General features: G+C 43.9%; 1 protein-coding gene across 5 annotated transcripts in view; it reads right to left on the bottom strand.

Annotated features, from left to right (window-relative positions):
• LOC126253014 (hornerin) overlaps positions 1-20,944 on the bottom strand; it is a 295,500-nt gene that overhangs the window by 43,517 nt on the left and 231,039 nt on the right. For all 5 annotated transcript variants that reach the window (XM_049954067.1, XM_049954070.1, XM_049954071.1 and 2 more), the window contains 2 exons: positions 6,589-6,867; positions 2,094-2,824 (listed from right to left, as the gene is read on the bottom strand). In XM_049954067.1, the coding sequence (XP_049810024.1) occupies positions 2,094-2,824; positions 6,589-6,867 (1,010 nt within the window). The remainder of the gene's footprint in view (positions 1-2,093; positions 2,825-6,588; positions 6,868-20,944) is intronic.

The following is a 20,944-nucleotide window of genomic DNA, read 5'->3' as shown; positions in this document are numbered from 1 at the left end:
ACAACTGTCATGGGGAATGTTCCACACAGTCGTCTGGCTTACCCTGTACTGGCAGACCAACTGCCTGGTACTGACACGGCGGTCGCCTTCCACAGTATTAATCGCATTTTTCTCCAACTCTGGTGTTCGAACATTTCGAATATGTCCTTCATGATTTCCTGCTTCCTGGAACGACCCTGTGTCATAAAAACGGCGAAACACTGTTGCAAACAATGAGTGTTGTGATTGTTGTCGGCGGGGAAAGGTCTCCTGATACAGCCTTGCTGTCCGCCGCCCGTTGCCATTTGCCTTTCCGTAAGTTAACACCATGTCGGCAAGCTCTCGATTCGAATACGGAACCATTGTGTACAAACCTATATGATATCCACAACAAGGTGAGTTAGCAAGAGGAGCGCAGCGGACACATCATCACCAATTACTATGGCAGGAGAGGGAGCTATGGTATGACGTATGAGGAATGGTACCACCCTCTAGAAGGAAGCCATGCATATTGTAATTGTGGCAGCCTGGTAAAGCGCGTATTAGACCGCAGTCTCTGTAACAAAGTATGATTGAATAAATGATCTCTGGAATAGAAACCATGCATTTCCGGGCAAAAGTTCATTATACCTCTTTTGTTCCGTATCCTCTCATCGATAAGTGCCTAAAGTTTGTACACGGTGGAAAAACTCACCCTATATGTTATATTTTATATAGTTCGATCAACAAATACATCGCTGAAAAATATTTGTCCAAAAATTTGAGAAATTCCTGTGCCCTGAAAATGTTTTAAGAACTATAATAGCAGCAAACTTACACAGCTTCGACAACTTCATAATTTGTACGATGTAGAGTCTGACTATGCACTGGCCATTTCAGTATTTCACTTAGCTCTAAGATTGTGAACACAGGTCTGCAGATTATAGCTTTGCAAGCATATAAATGGTTGGAATTCTGTATCTTTCTGTCTCTTCCACCTACGTTTGGGAAATTTAGTCTTTCTGTTAGTTTTCTTTAGTGTAGCATCTTTCCCTTTCTGTATTGCGGTTCTTCCGTTTTCGGTAGTTTTCCGGTTCCGCTTGTGGACTCACAGTGTCAGATTTATTGTTGGCAGCGGGATTGATCAGGCTGCGAAGAGGCGCCTTTCTGCGTTTTAATGTTTGCTAAAGCCATTAAGGTTGCAGATAAATGCACACAGGGTAATCTCAAAAACACTACTGAAAAACATACGAAGTTAAACGAAGTTTGTAATTTTTTAAATTTATTAGTATTTTGGAGACTCTTAGTTCACTCGATACAGTATTCTCCGAGAGAGAGCTGAAATTTTAGGAAAGTAATATAAATGAAAATACAAACGGTTCTAGTAAAATGCTGTTTAGGGGCAGGGGGTCATGACCGTAATGACATCCCTCCCCAATGCCTTGGACCTTAGCCTGCCTGTAAGGCAGCTAATAACACGGCACGGAGTTTTCTATGGGTAGCAATAGGATCGGCCCTACATGTATACCTCATCTAGAAAGCTGTTCTCGAGGAGACGCCTAGTGTTTCCGATCCATCTGTAAACACTTTGAGCCAGCCGTTACAGAAGCGATACACGTGGTGCATTCAAGTCATAACATCTCCGATTTTTTTCTCACAGACATCACACGAAAACTGTGAGCCTTTGCGAAGTAATCTCCATGCAGCTGTATGCATTTTTCACAACGGCATGATTCCATGGCCGCTGCGAACGCTTCGTTAGGAGTCTGGTATGCTAATTGGGCAAAAGCAACCATGTCTCATACATTCTCACAATCGATGAAAAGAAACCTGATCCATACCGCATCACGCGTCAACATTGCCTGGAAACATGCGACGCACGCAGCCATGTGGTCATCCGACAGGCAGCATTCGTGGCACCCACCTGGAGGACAGTTTTTGCCATATTAAGTATAAAAGTCACTCTCGTCTTTGCTGCTAGAGTTCTGTACGGTACTGCCATCTCTGTCACTCATCCACAACGAGCGCACGCTTATTTCAAAACCAATTGCATCTTTCTGTTTCCAGTCGTGAGAAAAAAATTGGAGGTGTTACAACTTGAATCTAACTAGTGTAGGGTAGTTTGCGACGTTTACCTCGAAGATTCGCCGCCGCCGTAGCCGCGGCTGCTGTAGCGCTCGCCGAACTTGCGACCGCCGAGAGGCGACGCGCGGCCACCTGCCGACGGCCCGCCTCCCTCCCCATCGAAGTAGCCGCCGCGCTCCTCCTGGCGGAACTGCGACGCCAGCCGGTGGTCGCTCTTGGACCGCATCAGACCCGGGCCTGCGGCCGGCGGCTGCAACAGCCCGCCTCCGCCGCCGCCACTGCCCCCCACGCCCGGGGCGGCCATGCTCGGGTAGGGTGACGCGATGGTCAGGTCTCCGTAGTTCGCCACGTGCAGCACCAGCTGGTTCGGGTCCGTCGCCATCGAGAAGCGTACCCTGCGCGTGTAGTCGACGTTCTCGTACTCGAAATTGCGGATGAACTCGACCGTCTTGAGGAAGATCTCCTTGGCGTCCATGAGCTCGCAGTCGTCCCAGTCGACGTTGTCGTTCATGTGCTTGTCGGCGAGCTCGCAGTTGCTCTGGATGTTGGAGAGCTCCTGCTCCAGGTTGTCCTTGAGGGTGCGCAGGTTGCGCTGCTCCGTGCTCTGGTAGCGCTCGATTTCTGACCGCAGCGACTCGGTTCGGTCCTTCAGCGCCTTCATCAGCCGGCGGTAGATCTCATCTATTTCTTCTGTTACCGACGTGCAGTTATTGAGCAGTGTGATCTGATTCTTCTCCACGAGGGATAGGGCGTCTTGTAATCGGTGAATCCCTCTCCGCACCTGCACAAAAATGTGTTGGTTATGTAGTCAAAAGTTTACACAGGAGTTGGCATAAACTTATAATTGTCAGCTCTAAAACTGAAGTTACGCAATTAATGTTTGTTTCTTTGCAGGTACTAGTGTCCAATGCTGGTACCCTTTGAAATTCCCGTGCCACAGTACAGCAGCCCTCAACTAGAGGTGTCAATACAAAATGGCGTAATGGCACAGTCCACTCCACTTTATCATTGGCCACTGTTGAATGAAAATTTTTTTCTGGAGATAGGACAGTAGTTCAAACATGTCTAACATCAAGTGACTAAGAAAATTAAAAAATCTAGTTTGCCACATTAGGGGCGAAACATTTGAGAGAACTTAAACAAAACCTAAGGCGTGTCTGATATTGAAATTTGCTGTAAGGAAGACTGGTAAGTGGTTATGGACAATGGAAAGGAAATAGATCATTACATTGCATTTAATTGTCTTCTATATGTTTGCTAAGCTCATACAATACATAAGCAAATGCAACTATTAAATTTTTGATTCCTCAAAATAGCCACCCGTTGCTTTAATCACTACGCTGCATACTTTAGGAATGCGATGGGTCAATTTTACCACGGTTTCAGCTGAACTTAGCCTCCATTCTTGCTGCAGGGCCTTCCACAAGTGTGTTCCACTCATGATTCCCCGTTTTCGATTTCTTCTGTCCAACTCATACCATATTAGCTCGATTGGGTAGCAGTCAGTGACTGAGGAGGCTATTCTATTTTTTTTTTCAAAATATTCTGAGCCCCTAGATACTTCGCATAGTTCTGACACAACTGGGATGTATGTTTCGGGTTGTTCTCTTACTGTAACACGTACCCTTTCCCAATCAGACGGAAACCAGTTGTCTTGGCATGTCGGTGGAGAATGGCATGATAATCCGTTTGGTTTGTGTGTCGATCTACTTTTATGAAATCTCCGACGTTATTACCTCCAAAAGATCTCCATACCGTCACTGAACCCCTTCCATGCTTCACAGTTGACTGCGTTTACTTCCAAGTATTTCGAACTTGGATTCGTCAGTGATTAGGACTCTTTCCTAGTTCCGTTATGTCCATTGTTGGTGTGTCTCGTAGCCCTTCGAAAGCCTTTTCTTCTTGTCAACAGAGCGCGACAACGGTTTCCTTGCTGCTACATAACCCTGGAGTTTGTTTTCCGCCAGATGCCTTCTCGACGTTGACTCACTCACTAGTGCATCTCTAGTTGCGTTTAGTCCATCTGTCAATTCACGGACAGTTTTGATTTGTTACGTTTACTGTTCACTACCAAATACTTTTCCTGGCGTTCTGATATTTTCCTGGGAGCTCCCGAACAAGGACGTGCATCATAGGAGCCTGTATCTCGGTGCCGGTGTACGGTCTTGGCAACTCCGCTGATGAAAATCTTCGATTTTCTTGGTATTTATCGGACACTATTGGCTTCTTGGTGTTAAGTGATTATCTTTACCAGTGAATCACTAGGAAACCGACACTTTTAGGCCATTTTCAATTACTTTCGCTGCGTGTACTAGCCTTTCGCGGCGTGTCCTACTTTCATACAAACGGAACTACAACTGAACAGAACTGTAAACGACGTACCTCTACATAGCCGTTCGTCTACTGGCGCCACCTGGCGTGGCTAGTAGAACTGTTTGGACAGGTAAAGTCAGTTTATGAGTGTGAGTTCCGATCTTTTAAAGAGTCGTGGTTTTTGAGACTAATGTCCGAGTACACTGGGGGTAGGGCAGACCGAATACCAATTGGGAATATTTGGGAGGGGAGTTCCAGCATTCGCGTATTAAACGAAGGAAAACTCCCGAAAAACCGAGCGAGGTGGCGCAGTGGTTAGACACTGGACTCGCATTCGGGAGGACGACGGTTCAATCCCGCGTCCGGCCATCCTGATTTAGGTTTTCCGTGATTTCCCCAAATCAATCCAGGCAAATGCCGGGATGGTTCCTCTGAAAGGGTACGGCCGACTTCCTTCCCCATCCTTCCCTAATCCGATGAGACCGATGACCACGCTGTCTGATCTCCTTCCCCAAAACAACCAACCAACCATCTCCCGAAAACTTTGGTCGAGGGTGGTGTGTGTGTGTGTGTGTGTGTGTGTGTGTGTGGAGGGGGAGGGGGATGGATGTTTAGTCGGATTTCCACTATCATTTGGGCAATTGCTTGGCTTGTCCCTAAATCCAACCTCAGAAAATACGATACACGAATAGAGAGCAACTGTACCCTGCTTGCACTGAACTAGCAACTCCCGGAAAATTGTTAAGCGTGAGGTACACAGCAATATTTGAAGGGGAAGAATTGTGTCTGATTCATTAGACACAGTCGTACAAGACGGTGTAAAGCACGGAGATGGGCAGCGTGTTTCCTTTTTAATATTGCCTGGGAGAACGTTAAGAAGGATATGATGATGTCTGGTTTGTAGGGCGCTCAATAGCGCGGTCATCAGCTCCCGTACAAAGTCCCAATTTTTTCACAGACCAATTTTTTACAGAGTCCACTGTATCCACAGTCATGATTGATTATGATGATGATTAAATGATGAAGACAACACAAATAACCAGTCCCCGGGCAGAGAAAATCCCCAACCCGCCGGGGAATCGAACGCAGGACGCCGTGTTTCAGCGGTAGCAACGCTAGCCACTAAACCACGAGGTGCGGACTTCTGAGAAGGATGCAAACTTGCTAAACAGCAGAATGATCTCCTACAAATCCGTACAGGTACTTGCTTGTAACGATTAAATATATAGATAATTGCAAGAATTTAGAAGGCAATGCAAGCGACATTCATCGCACTTCAGCAGGTCAGTAGGAATGGCTCTGAGCACTATGGGACTCAACTGCTGTGGTCATCAGTCCCCTCGAACTTAGAACTACTTAAACCTAACTAACCTAAGGACATCACACACACCCATGCCCGAGGCAGGATTCGAAACTGCGACCGTAGCAGCAGCGCGGCTCCGGACTGGAGCGCCTAGAACCGCACGGCCACCGCGGCCGGCTCAGTAGGAATATGGGATTGAATATCAACTTGCAGAAAACAAAATATATGGCTAGTGGGAGAGCACGTAAGGAGAACGTGCCACCCTCAATAACTTTGTGCAATTGTAGTTTCGAAAGAGTTGATTAACTAAAATATCCAGAATCGACAGTAACCTACACAAATGCCATATCTTATGAAATAAAACAAAGATTAATAGAAGACAGCAGATCTTATTTTGCACTAAAGAATATGTTGCTGACAATTTTTAACTCACATTCATAAGATAAGTGCTTACATATCCTAGAAAACTTGGTCATTAATATAAAAAGATGTTGGAATGCTAGATGCCTTTGGGAAACAGGCACATCAATGAAACAGGCACATCAATGTGAAAAAGGAAAATGAGGGACGAGATACTATCTTGAGTCGCATACTATATAGGAAGATCCACCCAGTAGGATAATAGTGAAATCAGCTGGATTGACATGGGTGGGGCACATAGCACGGGTGAATGATTCGGAAGTAGAGAGAAGAATATTAGATGTAAATCCATAGAGTCTAAGAGGACGGGGTCGACCAAGAACCAAGTGATCGATGGAATCATGGAGAACCTGCGGAAATGGGCTGTAGTGGATGAGAAATAGGACTGTTGGAAAAGTTTTGTAGAGACAACGAAGTGTAGGGTCAGAGAAGAGTAAGCGCTTTATTACCGGCACACGGTTCTGTGCGACAGTATTGCTTGTGTTGGGGAGAGTAAGAGTTGGCATTACCTGGTTGTTGATGCGGGTGATCTCGCGGCGTAGGATGTCCATGTGGGCGCCCTTGCAGTCGGCACAGACCTTCTTGTCGCAGTGGACGCAGAGCGAACAATAGGACTTCTCCGAGCAGACGGAGCAGCGCTCCATGATCTGGCCGCTGGTGGGGTCCGGCAGCTCTCCCGTGATCTCGATGTGCAGCTCCAGGAAGCGCTGCAGGGTGACGTTGGTCGGGTAGCCCTGCACGCCCTGGTACGGGATGCGGTGTTCCGCCCGGCATTCCGGACATTTCACCTGCAATCGTACGAGAATGTTCAGTCAGTTTCAAGAAGGGTGCCACCGGATTATGTCGAAAGAAATTACAACATACGACACTAGTTTCTCACCATCATTAATCATGCATGCTTCTACATCTCCATCTGGATACGTAATCGGCATTCGTATATCATGTATGCGCAAACGCGAGCTTGGACAGTGTCAACCAAGTTAAAGAATTTCGCTACAGACAAAACTGAAAGCGCTGAAGAACGCCTTCTGACAGACTAAAACAATACTTTACATCAATCGAATTGTAAGCGAAACTAGACTGGCGGATGTGGAAGGTGTTACGTCACATAGGACCAGTCTGATGTTTGTCAAACTTTGTGGAGGTGTTCGTGACATAGCCGGCATTAATATCTATTCCATTCGAACATCAACATCAGCTGACAAGGGAACAAATACACTTTTCAGTACTGAGAGTGCTACGCACCTGTTGTCAAACTTGTGATATATTTCCTACAACATCTTTCATGAGTACATTATCTCCGTATCACGTGTTTTACATCCTTGTATTCCTTGTGGCACTGAAGCAAACAGCCTCTGATTTTCAAACTGAGAAATTTCTTGCTATTTCCGAAACATATACTTTATCAATTGAAAGAGAGTACTAGATGGGGGCTGGTACGAAGTATGCGACTTTCCATCCCAGACATGCTCTATTGTTGATAAATTACGGGACTGGGCAGGCCAGTCAAGCATCCGGACAGTTTTTAAGGCGATTGTAGCGTGAACTAGCACTATCCTGCTGAAATCTGTCATTAAGCACCCTGGTCAAGAAGGTTACGAAAACAGAATTTACCATTCTGTCCACATACTGACAACCATCCAGCCTTCCTTCAACAATTTTCGGATCAGTCGTTTTGTTATGTACAATAGCATCCCACAGCATAATTGCAGAAATTGGAGAGGCACGGGTCTCAAGAAGCACTGGTCCTTGTGACCTCAAGCTAGACTTTCACGTGAACATGTTGGCGGAGATCTAACTCTCTCACTACGGTCGCAGGTTCGAATCCTGCCTCGGGCATGGATGTGTCTGATGTCCTTAGGTTACTTAGGTTTAAGTAGTTCTAAGTTCTAGGGGACTGATGACCACAGCAGTTATGTCCCACAGTGCTCAGAGCCATTTTAATTTTTAACTCTCACAAACAAAAGCGAGACTCATCGCTGAATACTACAGAATGCCTCTCATTGCCCCAGTTGCCTCTGGCACTACTCCATGTAAATCTGCGGCATGATTTCGTCGGGTAAAGACGCAACTGGACTGCAACTAAACGCAACATACAGTTTCTGAGCTCGTGTAAAAGCGAAATACTTTGTCACAAAGTGCTCAGTCAGTAAGATAGACCATTAAAAATTCTTCGGAATGTGTAAATGGGTAACTTTCTTGGAACCATCGCGTTCAAGATGTTTTGTTTAGAAACTGAATGCTGCTACCTACACTAGAAGAATAATCTGTACTGTCTCTCACTGTGAAAGGCTAAGACTTATTTACTTTGCTTACATACGCTGTATTATCGTCTATGGTACCATATTTTGGGACTACTTAGGGAACTTTTCAAGAATACTCTCAGCGAAGGATATGGTAATTATGAAGTTCATTTTACGCTCGCTCAAAATTTTTCCCGTTATTTCATCATTTTCTCTGGCTCATACATTTTCTAATTGTTACTATGTAAACTATATACTGATTCGTTCCATGACCATATTTCTTTGGCTCAAGTGGTTCCAAGGAAAGTGATAAGTAATATGGCTCAAATGGCTCTGAGCACTATGGGACTTAACTTCTGAGGTCATCAGTCCCCTAGAACTTAGAACTAATTAAACCTAACTAACCTAAGGACATGACACACATCCATGCCCGAGGCAGGATTCGAACCTGCGACCGTAGCGGTCGCGTGGTTCCAGACTGTAGCGCCTAGAACCGCTCGGCCACCCAGCCGGCGATAAGTAATAAATGAAATAAATTTATGCACGGCAAGTCACTGTGCAGTATGTGGCGTTTCTCGAACTTCAGCCTAGTGGTCATTACGCAAGATAGAATGACGAAAAAAATTGCAACTCCAAAACATAATTAATGTAGAGTAACGAAATTTCGGGAATACATTTGCTTAGGTAACACATTTAAGTGATTAACACTGGGAGGTCACAGGTTAATGTAAGCGCGAGATAAGCCATTGCAAATGTGAAATGCTGGTACGTTAATAACAGGTGTAACCCCCAGGTTACCGAATACAAGCATGCAAAGGTGCATGCATTGTGTTTTACAGGTGTCGAATGTCAGTTTGTGGGATGGAGTTCCAGATCTGTTGTAGGGCCTACTTGTTCGGTCAATACAGGGACGGTTAATGATGCTCATGGACGTTGATGAAATTTTTGTCCGACGATGTCCCATAAGTGCCCGATTGGAGACAGATTCGGTGATCGAACATGCCAAGGCCACATATTGATACTCTGTAGAGCACAGTGAATTACAACAGGGGAATATGGGCGATCGTTATCTTGTTGGACAACACCTCAGGGAACGCTGTTCATGACTGGCAGCACAACAGGTCGATCCACCACACTGACGTACAAATTTGCAGTCAGGGTGTGTGGGATGACCGCTAGAATGCTCCTGCTGCCATACAAAATCGCATCCCAGATAATAACTCCAGGTATAGGTCCAGTGCGTCTAGCATGCAGAGAGGTTGGTTACAGGCCCTCAACTGGCCTCCTAATCAAAACACGGCCATCACTGGCACCAAGACAGAACGAGCTTACATCAGAAAACACAACTGATCTCCAACCAGCCCTCCAATGAGCTCTCGTTTGACACCACTGAAGTCGGAAATGACGGTGGTTTGGGGTTAGTGGAATGCACGCTACCGGGCGTCTGGCTCGGAGCTGTCCTTGAAGCAACCGATTTATGACAGCTCGTTGTGTTACTGTGATGCCAACTGCTGCTCAAATTGCTGCTGCAAATGCAGTACGAAGTGTGAACACGATGGTCTTCCCTCTCGGTAGTACCACGTGGCCGTCCAGAGCCCGCTCTTCTTGCTACCATACATTCCAGTGACCAACGCTGCCAGCAATCATATACAGTGGCTACATTCCTGCCAAGTCTCTCTGCAGTATCCCTGAAGGAACACCCAGCTTCTTATAGCCCTATTACACGACCTCGTTCAAACTCAGTGGCGTATTGATCATGGCTCTTTGTTGCCTTAAAGGCATTTTTGACTAACATCGACTCACTACTCCAGTCTCAAAGTATTTAAAACTGATTTACATCTTCATATTGGCACTATTGGTGCTACTGGCGCCACTCTCTTGCGACTGGCACGAAATCAGAATAGATATCATCTTTCAGATGCGGACACACGCATACCAAACTTTCGTTTGTGTCGTACAGTTCCTTCTTGGTGTTGCGATTTTTTTCCGTCAGTGTGTCTATTAGTGGAAGCAGAATTTTGTCTGATTCGGTTTGGAACGTCGGCTCTCAGAATTTTACGAGTAATGCTGTCGATAAAGCACGCCAATTATCTTGTAATGTCTCCCTTTGCAGGACTTTTAGCATCTCTGTGCAACTCTCGCGTTGACTAAGGAAATCCGTGAAGAATGGTGCTGCTATTCTTTGAATCTTTTCCGCCTCTTCCCTTAATCGAACTACGTAATGGTTGTAGACACACGAACAATATAAGATAATTATGAAGGCCATCAAACATTTCATTGTACAGTTAAACTGCCAAGAACAACTTAACAAAAAAAATGTAGTATTTCAAACACGAACGCTCTTAGTTTCTTACAGTATTTATAAATGTTCTATGCGTTCACTCTTCATCACAGGACACACATATAATCAGAATTCCAGTTCTGACCATACCCGAACCCGCATATCAGGAGTGACGTAGGAACAGCTACTGCCATGCGGTGTCGTAAGTCTTCGAGCTTTTGTGGTAGAGGTGGAAAATAAAAGCTTTTCTTGACGTAGTCCCACAAGAAAAAATCCCAAGGCGTCAAATCTGGCGGCCGTGGTGACTACTCGAATCGAGTCAGCGGCCGCAACACGGTCTGTCCATCAACGTGACAACGGATAATTCGGGTACTCTCATAAATAAATATAAAAATTTTGAGGACGCCATTTTATTAAAAGATGAAATGCTTGCTATCAGTTTCAATCTGTAGCGTTTCAATTTGTTGCATGAGCTACAATTATAGAGATGTCGAGACAGGTGATACCATTGGTAGTTTCCTCATTGAAGAAGGGTCCATTGACTTTCTTGTTGCATACAGCATAGAACATATTAGTTTTTGTGGCATCCTGGGCGTATTCGACTGTTGCTTGAGGATTCTTTGTCCCCGTATCTATGAGTTCTATCGGTTGACCTTTCTCGAAAGACGAAGAGTGGCTTCGTCACTGAAGATTAATCTGATTGCGAAATCATCGTTTTCGAGTTGGTTCTGCACATCAGCGCAGAACTGCAGGCGGCGCAGTTTGTGGTCGTGGTTTATTGCTTGCAGAAGCTGCAATTTGTGCGGCTTGACTCTTAATCGCTTACGAAGGATATTCCACACTTTCGGCTGACGAGGGCTTAGTTCTGCACTTAGTCGATAGGTAGCCTTTGTGGGTCTTCGCAACGTCCCACACACAATCCACTGTCTATTCCGACACGCCCGGTCGGATCGAATAGTTTGCATCGCACAACCAACCGTCCTTCTTAAATTACGTGTATCACTTCACTACGCTTTTGTAAACTGGTGGTGTCCTGTGAAACTTACCGCGGAAAGCTCTTTGCAGACTTACTACCGATTTGCAATGGGCAAATTCCGGCACATAAAATTTTTTCTTTGCTTGGTTCATCGTCATTTCCAGCAACTGCGGTCGACGGTTACCCTCCCCCCACCCAAAATAAAACTTTTGAGACCTTGTCATTTATATTTGTGTCATTCTTGCATTATACAGAGTCGATTTTTTAAACATGTTTCAAGCACTTTATAACTACCCTGACTACCTGGAGTGTATAACTGCTTGAGTGAGAATGTTGTAAGCGAATTCTTTGATCTGTGAATGACTCGTGCTTAGAATTCTTCCAAAAAATCTGAGTCTCGCATGTTCCTTACCAAAGGCTGTACTTGTTGCACATTAAACCTCTCCTTACACACACTTGCAGATACTTGAGGGCCATTACTGATTTCGGTAGCTGATGGCCAATCGCGTGGTCAAACGATATCGAATATTTTCCTTTATTTATGCGCATTACATTACATTTTTTATGTATGATTTGAGAGACTCAGCCAATATGTTGCATTAACAACCATTGACCATGGTTTCAACAACTGTAAAATTCTATTCTTCAGAAGTACAAATAGACGTAAAATCATATATTGGCGACGACAAATTTCAGACTCTAGAAGCTGTATCTGTGACCATAAGCAAAATCAAATAAATCCGTTAAAAATCATTCCCATTGGGGTTGGGCTAAGCTTAAAATTCTTCACATTATAATGTATATGGAATTAAAAGTCAGTGAAACGTCCCGTATCTGGCTGGTGCCATGCGGCTCATGGCCACACAAACTACATACCAGCCAGTCAATTGGTTGGCTGAGACTCTCAAATCATTCATTTACATTCACCGTTACTGAACAGCAGCTAAGTTCAAAATTTTAACATTTGTTTATGTTTAGAGTCAACTGACAATATTCCCACAAGGCACTAAACAAGTAACTGCTGTCCATGCATTTCGCAACAAGCTTCAGTCGTCGCCACGTCCCTGTACACAACTCTGTCGTTTGTGAACAGCAACATAGGACCGCAGGCGCTATCTGCCAGATAATAAGTACATGCGTCATGGACATCAGGCGTGCTGCCACACTACCTTTGTTTCTCATGATGCCTACCCATTAAGAACGACATATTGAGTCACGTTTCTTGGAAAATCTCCCATACAGTCGTATATCTTTTTGGATATTACGAACTCTCGCATTTTGTTTGCTAGTTGAAGGTGCGGAACTGAGTCGAAGGCTTTGAGGAAGTCAGAAAAACAGCATAAATCAGAGCTCCGCCTCTTGGATCCAGCGAATGAACAAAACAAACTCGATTTCACAGCATTAGAGCTTATGGAAAGCATACTGATTCCGGAACAAGAGTTCTTCAGTTTCTAGAAAAATCATCATATGAGTTCACAGTATATCCTCCATAATTCTACAACAGATGAACAAGACGAAGGTCTGTAGTTCTGCCGCCCACTGGCGCATTTTGCCAGTCGCGTGACGTGCAATTCCAGCTATCTGCTCTAGACTGACTCGAGAACAGGAGCCAGCTCCTACGTACTCAAGACCGAATCTAAAGGACACCCTATTAAGCACTACCGAGTAAAGTGGACTGCTTTTAAATACCGCGCTCACTTATTTCCGCAGCTGCCATTTTCGCATCTGTGCGCCGATAGAACGAAGGAACTAGGTTTTAACTTATTCACTGTTGTAGTTGCACAGCTAATTCTACAAATTGCCCGACTGCATCACATATCAGTTCAGTTATCATTTTTGGAGTGTAACGTATTGTAGAAATTGGAGGAGAAATCCACAGTAACTTACTTGTTTCGGACTTTGCTACATACACTATGTGATAAAAAGTATCGAGACACCGCACAAAACATGCGTTTTACATATTACGTGCATTGTGCTGCCACCTACTGCCAGGTACTCCACATCAGCGACCTCAGTAGTCATTAGACATCGTGAGAGAGGAGAATGGGGAGCTCCGCGGAAGTCACGGAGCTCGAACGTGGTCAGGTAATAGGGTGTCACCAGTGTCATCGTCTGTACGCGAGATTTCCCCACTCCTAAACATCCCAAGGTCCACTGTTTCCGATGTGATAATGAAGTGGAAACGTGAAGAGACACGTAAAGCACAAAACCGTAGAGGCCGACCTCGTCTGTTGACTGACAGAGACCGCCGACAGTTGAAGAGGGTCGTAATGTGTAATAGGCAGAGAACTATCCAGACCATCACACAGGAATTCCAAGCTGCATCAGGATCCACGGCAAGCACTATGAAAGTTAGGCGGGAGGTGAGAAAACTTGAAATTCATGGTCGAGTGGCTGCTCATAAGCCACACATCACGCCGGTAAAAGCCAAAGGACGCCTCGCTCGGTGTAATGAGCGTAAACATTGGATGACTGAACAGTGGAAAAACGTTGTGTGGAGTGACGAATCACGGTACACAATGTGGCGATCCGATGGCAGGGTGTGGGTATGGCGAATGCCCGGTGAACGTCATCTGCCAGCCTACCAACAGTAAAATTTGGAGGCGGTGGTGTTATGGTGTGGTCGTGTTTTTCATGGAGGAGCCTTTTACCCCTTGTTGTTTTGCGTGTCACTATCACAGCACAGACCTACATTGATGTTTTAAGCACCTTCTTGCTTCCCACTGTTGAAGAGCAATTCGGGAATGGCGACTGCATCTTTCAAGACGATCGAGCACCTGATCATAATGCCCAGCCTGTGGCGGAATGGTTACACGACGATAACATCCCTGTAATGGACTGGCCTGCGCAGAGTCCTAACCTGAATCCTATAGAACACCTTTGGGATGTTTTGCAACGCCGACTTCGTGCCAGGCCTCACCGAGTGACATCGATACCTCTCCTCAGCGCAGCACCCCGTGAGGAATGGGCTGCCATTCCTCAAGAAACCTTCCAGACCTGATTGAACGTATGCCTGTGAAAGTGAAAGCTGTCATCAAGGCTAAGGGTGGGCCACCACTATATTGAATTCTAGCGTTACCGATGGAGGGTGCCACTAAGTTGTAAGTCGTTTTCAGCCAGACGTCCGGAGAGTTTTGATCACATTGTTTAACAAGATTCTTAACAATTATTGTTGTATCCTTTTACAGTTTGCAGATGGGATATAAAAGCAGTTTTATATTTGAATGCAACAGTTTTAATAGTGATTATGTCCGGAAGTAATACTCTACCATTTTACATCGAAAGCAAAATCGACTCACAATTAACCTCTCGCACTAATGATGACTTTCACTACTTTATGGTGTTCATGGATTCTGAATGCTTTCGACCCACTATCAACAAAATCTGTGCTAAACCCTCGATAAACAAGACAGTTACTCGACATATCTTTGTATATTGATAAATACCCATATCAAAGTTACTGCTTTCATTAGACTGCATGAAGACAGCGGAAAATTCATAATTTAAAGAAGAGGAGTATATTTTATATCACCGAAATTCCGGATACTCAGAAGGAGTTTTCATATTCTTGAACTGCGAAAACTAAGAAGGAATTAAGATTAATGGAACATGTATGAGCCACGTTTTTTACCTGGTGGCAATGTACTGTGGGGCTCTAGTGCAAAGAAACGTCAACAGGAATGTATAAGGGGCAATCAACTAAAACGACACAGACGGAAAAAACATAGGATAACTGCTTACTGTTTCAAAAGTCGTAGCCATAACTGTAAATACATTTATCCTTAAATGAACCAACAAGTTTACTGTTACCAATCACAGTTTCTTTATCTCCACGACGCGTTGTAAAGATTTAAACCTCCATCATCAGGTGGATTTACATTTGTTAGTATGAAATTTGTGTGTGCGTTGTGTTACGATTTTTTGGAGGAACTTGTGGCACTGTAGTGGTCACAGGTTCCTTTCACTGTCGTAACACATCACATGTGTACTGTCATATTTAGTAAACAGATATCCTATTGTGAGGCAAGGCTCAAAAATATGGAAATCAGAAATCGCATGGGAAGAGAGCGACACTTAGTGGAGGCTCTGTACGGGTTTCGCCATGTAAATTCTGCAACGTACTCGAAACTACCTTGGCATCATGTGAGTCGTGATGTTGCTGGCAGGTTGTTTCGACTACACTGCAGAAGTTTCGATGGGAAGCCCATACACGTCTTTCACTAAGTTCCGGTTTCTCTCATGCGAATTCGTTATTTTTGGAGCCCCGAAGAAAAACATTCGCGGCCGTCGATTTGTTTCGGACGAGGATGTACTCGCCTGGGTACAATCATGGTTCCATAGGCCACCGCAAACATTACTTCATGAAGGCATTGATCGGTTTGTTCACAGTGGATAAATTTATTAACAGTTAAGTCGATTATTTTTGAAATAATAAACAGTTTACTTACTTTTTTCTCTTTTTTTCAATTGACTGTCTCTTGTAAAATTGTGATTATCAATGGAAGTCAATTGCAATAAGTGGCAGAAAATTAATAACTAAGTCCCATGATAAGTTAATGAGTTATTTAGGGCAGCTGAAGACCGCAGCTGGTTGTATAGAAAAGTAAATAAACGGAATACCAAATACAGCTTGGAAATCTATTTTGCAAACTAAATAGAGTATTGAAAGCCAAGCTCTTGATGCATCCAGAACGGATGCCTTTTGCAATCACGTGTATCACCAGTCCTGGCTTATGGCAATGAGATGCGGACTTTTAATGCGAAAGGCAAATCAAAAACTAAGGGTTGCTCAGAGAGCAGTGGATATATAACGTTGGTAATTACTGGGAGAGACAGGAAAACAAACGAAGAAACTAGGAAACTGTGACTGCTGCAGATTCCATTGCTGGATTTAAAATGTAGCAAACCAGATATAATACTTGACTTATGTTGACTGAAATCTGCCGGCCGGAGTGGCCGTGCGGTTCTAGGCGCTTCAGTCCGGAACCGAGCAACTGCTACGGTCGCAGGTTCGAATCCTGCCTCGGGCATGGATGTGTGTGATGTCCTTAGGTTAGTTAGGTTTAATTAGTTCTAAGTTCTAGGCGACTGATGACCTCAGAAGTTAAGTCGCATAGTGCTCAGAGCCATTTGAACCATTTGACTGAAATCCACTTCCTCGTAAAGCCGGGTTCTTTAAGGATTTCTGCTTGTGAGTTAATAAAAGAAAAGACTGCTGTGTGAGCAAGTGAATTAGTAAACTGAAAATTAAGATTATAGTGAAAATGAAATGAAGGTGGGCGAACAGATGGTCAATGTACAAAGGAAATACTTTTCTGGATTCCAAGAAGTGAGAAAACGTGATTTAATGGAAGAAAGGTAGCATGAGCAGTAGGAATACAATTCGTTGAAGACCATAATGGACAGAAAATTATAGAGAAGGTATTAGACAGCTATGTCTGTCAAATGGCAGATAACGACGGTGACGATGACGATGATGATGACGATGACGATTAAGTTGACGACGGCGACCACGACGATGACTACGGTGTTCGTTCGACAAAACGTAATGAGCAGTGAGTTCTGATACACACATAACCAGTGCAGTCAGGTATTCCTCCGACTGCAGAGAGGCTTGTAAGTGAAATTTCTCACTCAGCTACACAAGAAAATGCAATATAATTCAAAGATTTTGGTGGAAAACCAAGTCATACACCCCCAAATGTCCACTTTTCTCAAACTTGTCTCGATATGTGTCCTACGGGAACTACATATTGTTCTGACACGTTACCGAGTTGAAATTACGTATCTTTACAAACTTAAATTCAACACGAATGTTCAACGGATCATCTCCCGAGAGGTCTATCAGCACGTCTTAGATATCACTGGCTAGTTTGGTAAGTGAGAATGATATACTACCCAATCCAACCGGCATTGGTGAGAAATTATAATGTCAGGTGATTGTGTCACGTTAAGCATTATGCGGTTATATTACAAAACAGGATTAACTACTCTGAGAACATGAATCAACAATGCGTTACTTAAAAAAATGTATCGATGTTTTGTATGTAACACTGAATCATTTTCTGGCCCAAATTTCCTCTGGAACACTATGTAGTGAATCTCCTCTACCATCTCTATAGAGCTGCGGAACACCATGTGCGTATGAGATCTTCGAAGTTTAACCATGATTGATCAACATTCGTAATGCATAAATTTCTCAATCATTTCAATACATTTTCTCTACCAATAGTTGTTTTTGCGGAGGGTGACATTCGATATCCCTTTTGTCGAGGTGAGCAAAGTTTTGTTAGTGATCGATCTATTTTACTTCCATTCGAAACCGAATTATGTGATCATTTCGTATTTACAGTTTCAAAGGGCTGATGTATCTGTTTCTGAGAGGGTTGATGAGTGTACTCAGTTATGAGGTGAACGCTCTCACCATGTAAAAATTGTTAAAATTTTGTACATTGTTTTGACCACAAAATAGATTAAATAACTCTCACTTGCATTCGGCTTATGCGTTCGTCTCGTAATAAAATTCTGTGACATCTTTCTCTCATCTCATGTAAAACGTCAATTTATGGATTTTCTATGAAGTTTTGTAACTGATGCATTGTGACTGTAAACCTACAAATATTTAGTGGTTAGAAAGGTGAGCACAGACGATCAGTTTTCATGGACCTGATCTTCCCGAATAATTTTCTGCCCTCTTTACAAATTTCGTAGTTCTAAGCCAACTGTTCCATAAGTATGCTGCAACAGTCTCGTATGGAACAGGCTGAACATAAGGATCAAAATATTCTTACAGAGAATGTGCTTGTTCAGTGTAGCTTCATGCTGTGTTCTGTCTTTTCTTCAAAACTCGGTCGGTGCATGACCCTTGGAGGAACGAGTGTTCAACTACATCGAACATTTTTGTGCATACTGCGGTAAATAATACGAAGTGTCTTGTATTCGGTAATATTTCGTTACAACGAATATCTTCACCCGAAGTATTGGCCTAAGTTTTGCATTGGGCTGCTCACGAGCGTCACGCTTATTCTAGGACCGGCAAAGTTCATAAATCACACGTGGAACGAACAACTCGTAACGAAGGCTGATAAACTGCCAAGTCCCACCAGAATTAGATTTAACAGCGTGGTTTAGCGACGCCACGAAAAACAGGCACAGCGCTACCTCGTGTAAGCATTCGAATATCAAAACAGATCTGAGAAGAGAGGGATATTGACTTAATTCGTACCTAATAATTCTTGAATTAATGATAATGTTTAATTTTTGCGTTGTCGTAATGTCATGTTTCCTAGAACTGCAGAACTGATGCGACCTTTTATTTGGTTTAATTTTTACCTTGTCTTATATTTCGTAGTATTAGAAATAAAGCTAGGTATAAGACAGAAATTAACTGTAGTTTCGTGGAAATATGTCGTTACACATTAGTTCTAACTGGAAAATGATCTCATAAAATCTTGAGACAGAAACAGTAGATTACCAGTAGTACTGTTAGCAGGCAGTAAAGAGGATGATTCAAAGCGGCGTGCTATGGACGGAGTATGTACCACATACTGGGTTTGAAAATTATGAGCCAGTAAAAACTTATTGATTTGCTGAATGTAATGTTACGAACATTGTTCGGAGACATTATATACGTGCCAAGAGGGCATCGACTAGGCCAACTCAAGCAGTAAACGTATTTTTAGCGAGATTGTACTATGGGGGTGTGTTACGCTGCATGTCACCGTTGAACACGAGAAGTTTTTTAGGAGGCGCAGGTTTCGGGCCGCTTTAGTCAGAGCCTCCAAGTAGCACCGTTCGAATAGGGAGCGAAAGAATTTCAAACGTACAGGTCACGAAGATGCTGCGTACTCCTGTGAGACAGCGTTATCAGCACCTGACATAGTTTGAAAAGGGCCTCACTGTGGGTCTCCATTTGGCTGACACATCGAATAGTGCAGTATTCAGATTTTTTGAGGCACTTGGATGTGACAGTGGCCCGATGTGGACCATGTAACTTGAGGTCAGGCATAAGCGTCGTCAAGGTTCCACTCGACAAGTCTGACCAACACAAGGGAGGATCGCGGTATTGTGCACCAAACACATAGTAAGCCCTTCACATCTACGCCTGCCATCGGAGGCCAAGTAATGGGATCCTCGCAATACTCGGTTGCACCGCGACACCATTGTTCGGAGGCTGGCAGCAGCTGCATAAGGAAATCACCATCCCGAGCGCAGGCTGCCGTTAACACCACCACAACGGCTGCATTTGGAATTGTACCTTGACAGACAAGCCTGGACTGCTGCTGAATGTGCTTGGAGATGATTCGGGAGGTCTGCGTTATCTCTCTCCCCCCCCCCCCCCCCCCACGAATATCTTAGGCAAGTGTGGCTCGTTCCCACATGACACGTACCTCTATGAACTACATACAAGATACTGAGGTACTCCTGAGGACAGCAAGATCCTCAGATCTGTCTCTGATAGAACATATGTAGGAGCAGGTTGGAAATCAACTTCACCCCAGTGCCATTATCAAGAATATCAAAGACCAGTTACAACAGCTGTGGGACAGCTAATTTCAAGAGAAGATACAGCGGCTTTATGAAACCCTTCCCAACCGAACCAATGAATCCATTCAGGACAGAGGTTGTGCAAAGTCATATTGATAAGTGGGCTTTCTTTGCCGATTTCTTTGTAAATTTGACTCTGTTTTGTAATCGTTGTAGTAACACCACATACACTCTCAACTCGCAAAGTTTCAGTTCGTTTCCTCCTCCATTCCGGAAGGCAGTGTATTTTCACTTTCACGAACAGTCATATAAGAATAGCGACCAGAGTGTTATCGAAACATACGTAAACACGGAGAGGCAGGTAGCATATTTCTGTTTTCAAGAGAAACAACTCGGTTTCTAGTTCCTCGATAGAGTTCTACATGAGTGCTTCTGCTCTTGGTTCTTAATGAGGATCTGGATGATGCGATCACTGTGGTTTTTGACAGTGGGCTACTGCAGCACCGATACACCAAAAATTGTATAGTATATTCGCATGCTGCCCGTGTCAAATGAGTATACCAATTCATTCCGCAAGGTTATTATTAGTTCACTGTAGCTACACATTCGCACCTCGACAGGGAATAAGGGAGAAATGTACGAGCACAACACAGCAGCTTCTGTCTTGAAAATAGATATGCTTCTGCAAGTGCTGCAAGTATTAACACATACGTTTCAAGCGAATATTTAGCTTTCTGTCGAATAATACCTTATTTATCACTATTGCGCATCTGTTATCTACTACATGAATCTTGTCCCTTCAGTGCCTTTTGCATCTGTAGACTTAGGATTTGTTAACTTTCAAAAACCGGGAGTGCAGAAATGCAGAATTTTACAGA

This window comes from Schistocerca nitens, chromosome 4 (assembly GCF_023898315.1).
Source record: "Schistocerca nitens isolate TAMUIC-IGC-003100 chromosome 4, iqSchNite1.1, whole genome shotgun sequence".
Classification (NCBI taxonomy): domain Eukaryota; kingdom Metazoa; phylum Arthropoda; class Insecta; order Orthoptera; family Acrididae; genus Schistocerca; species Schistocerca nitens.
Note: the sequence above shows the minus strand (reverse complement) of the source record. Positions and strands in the feature narration are given on the sequence as shown.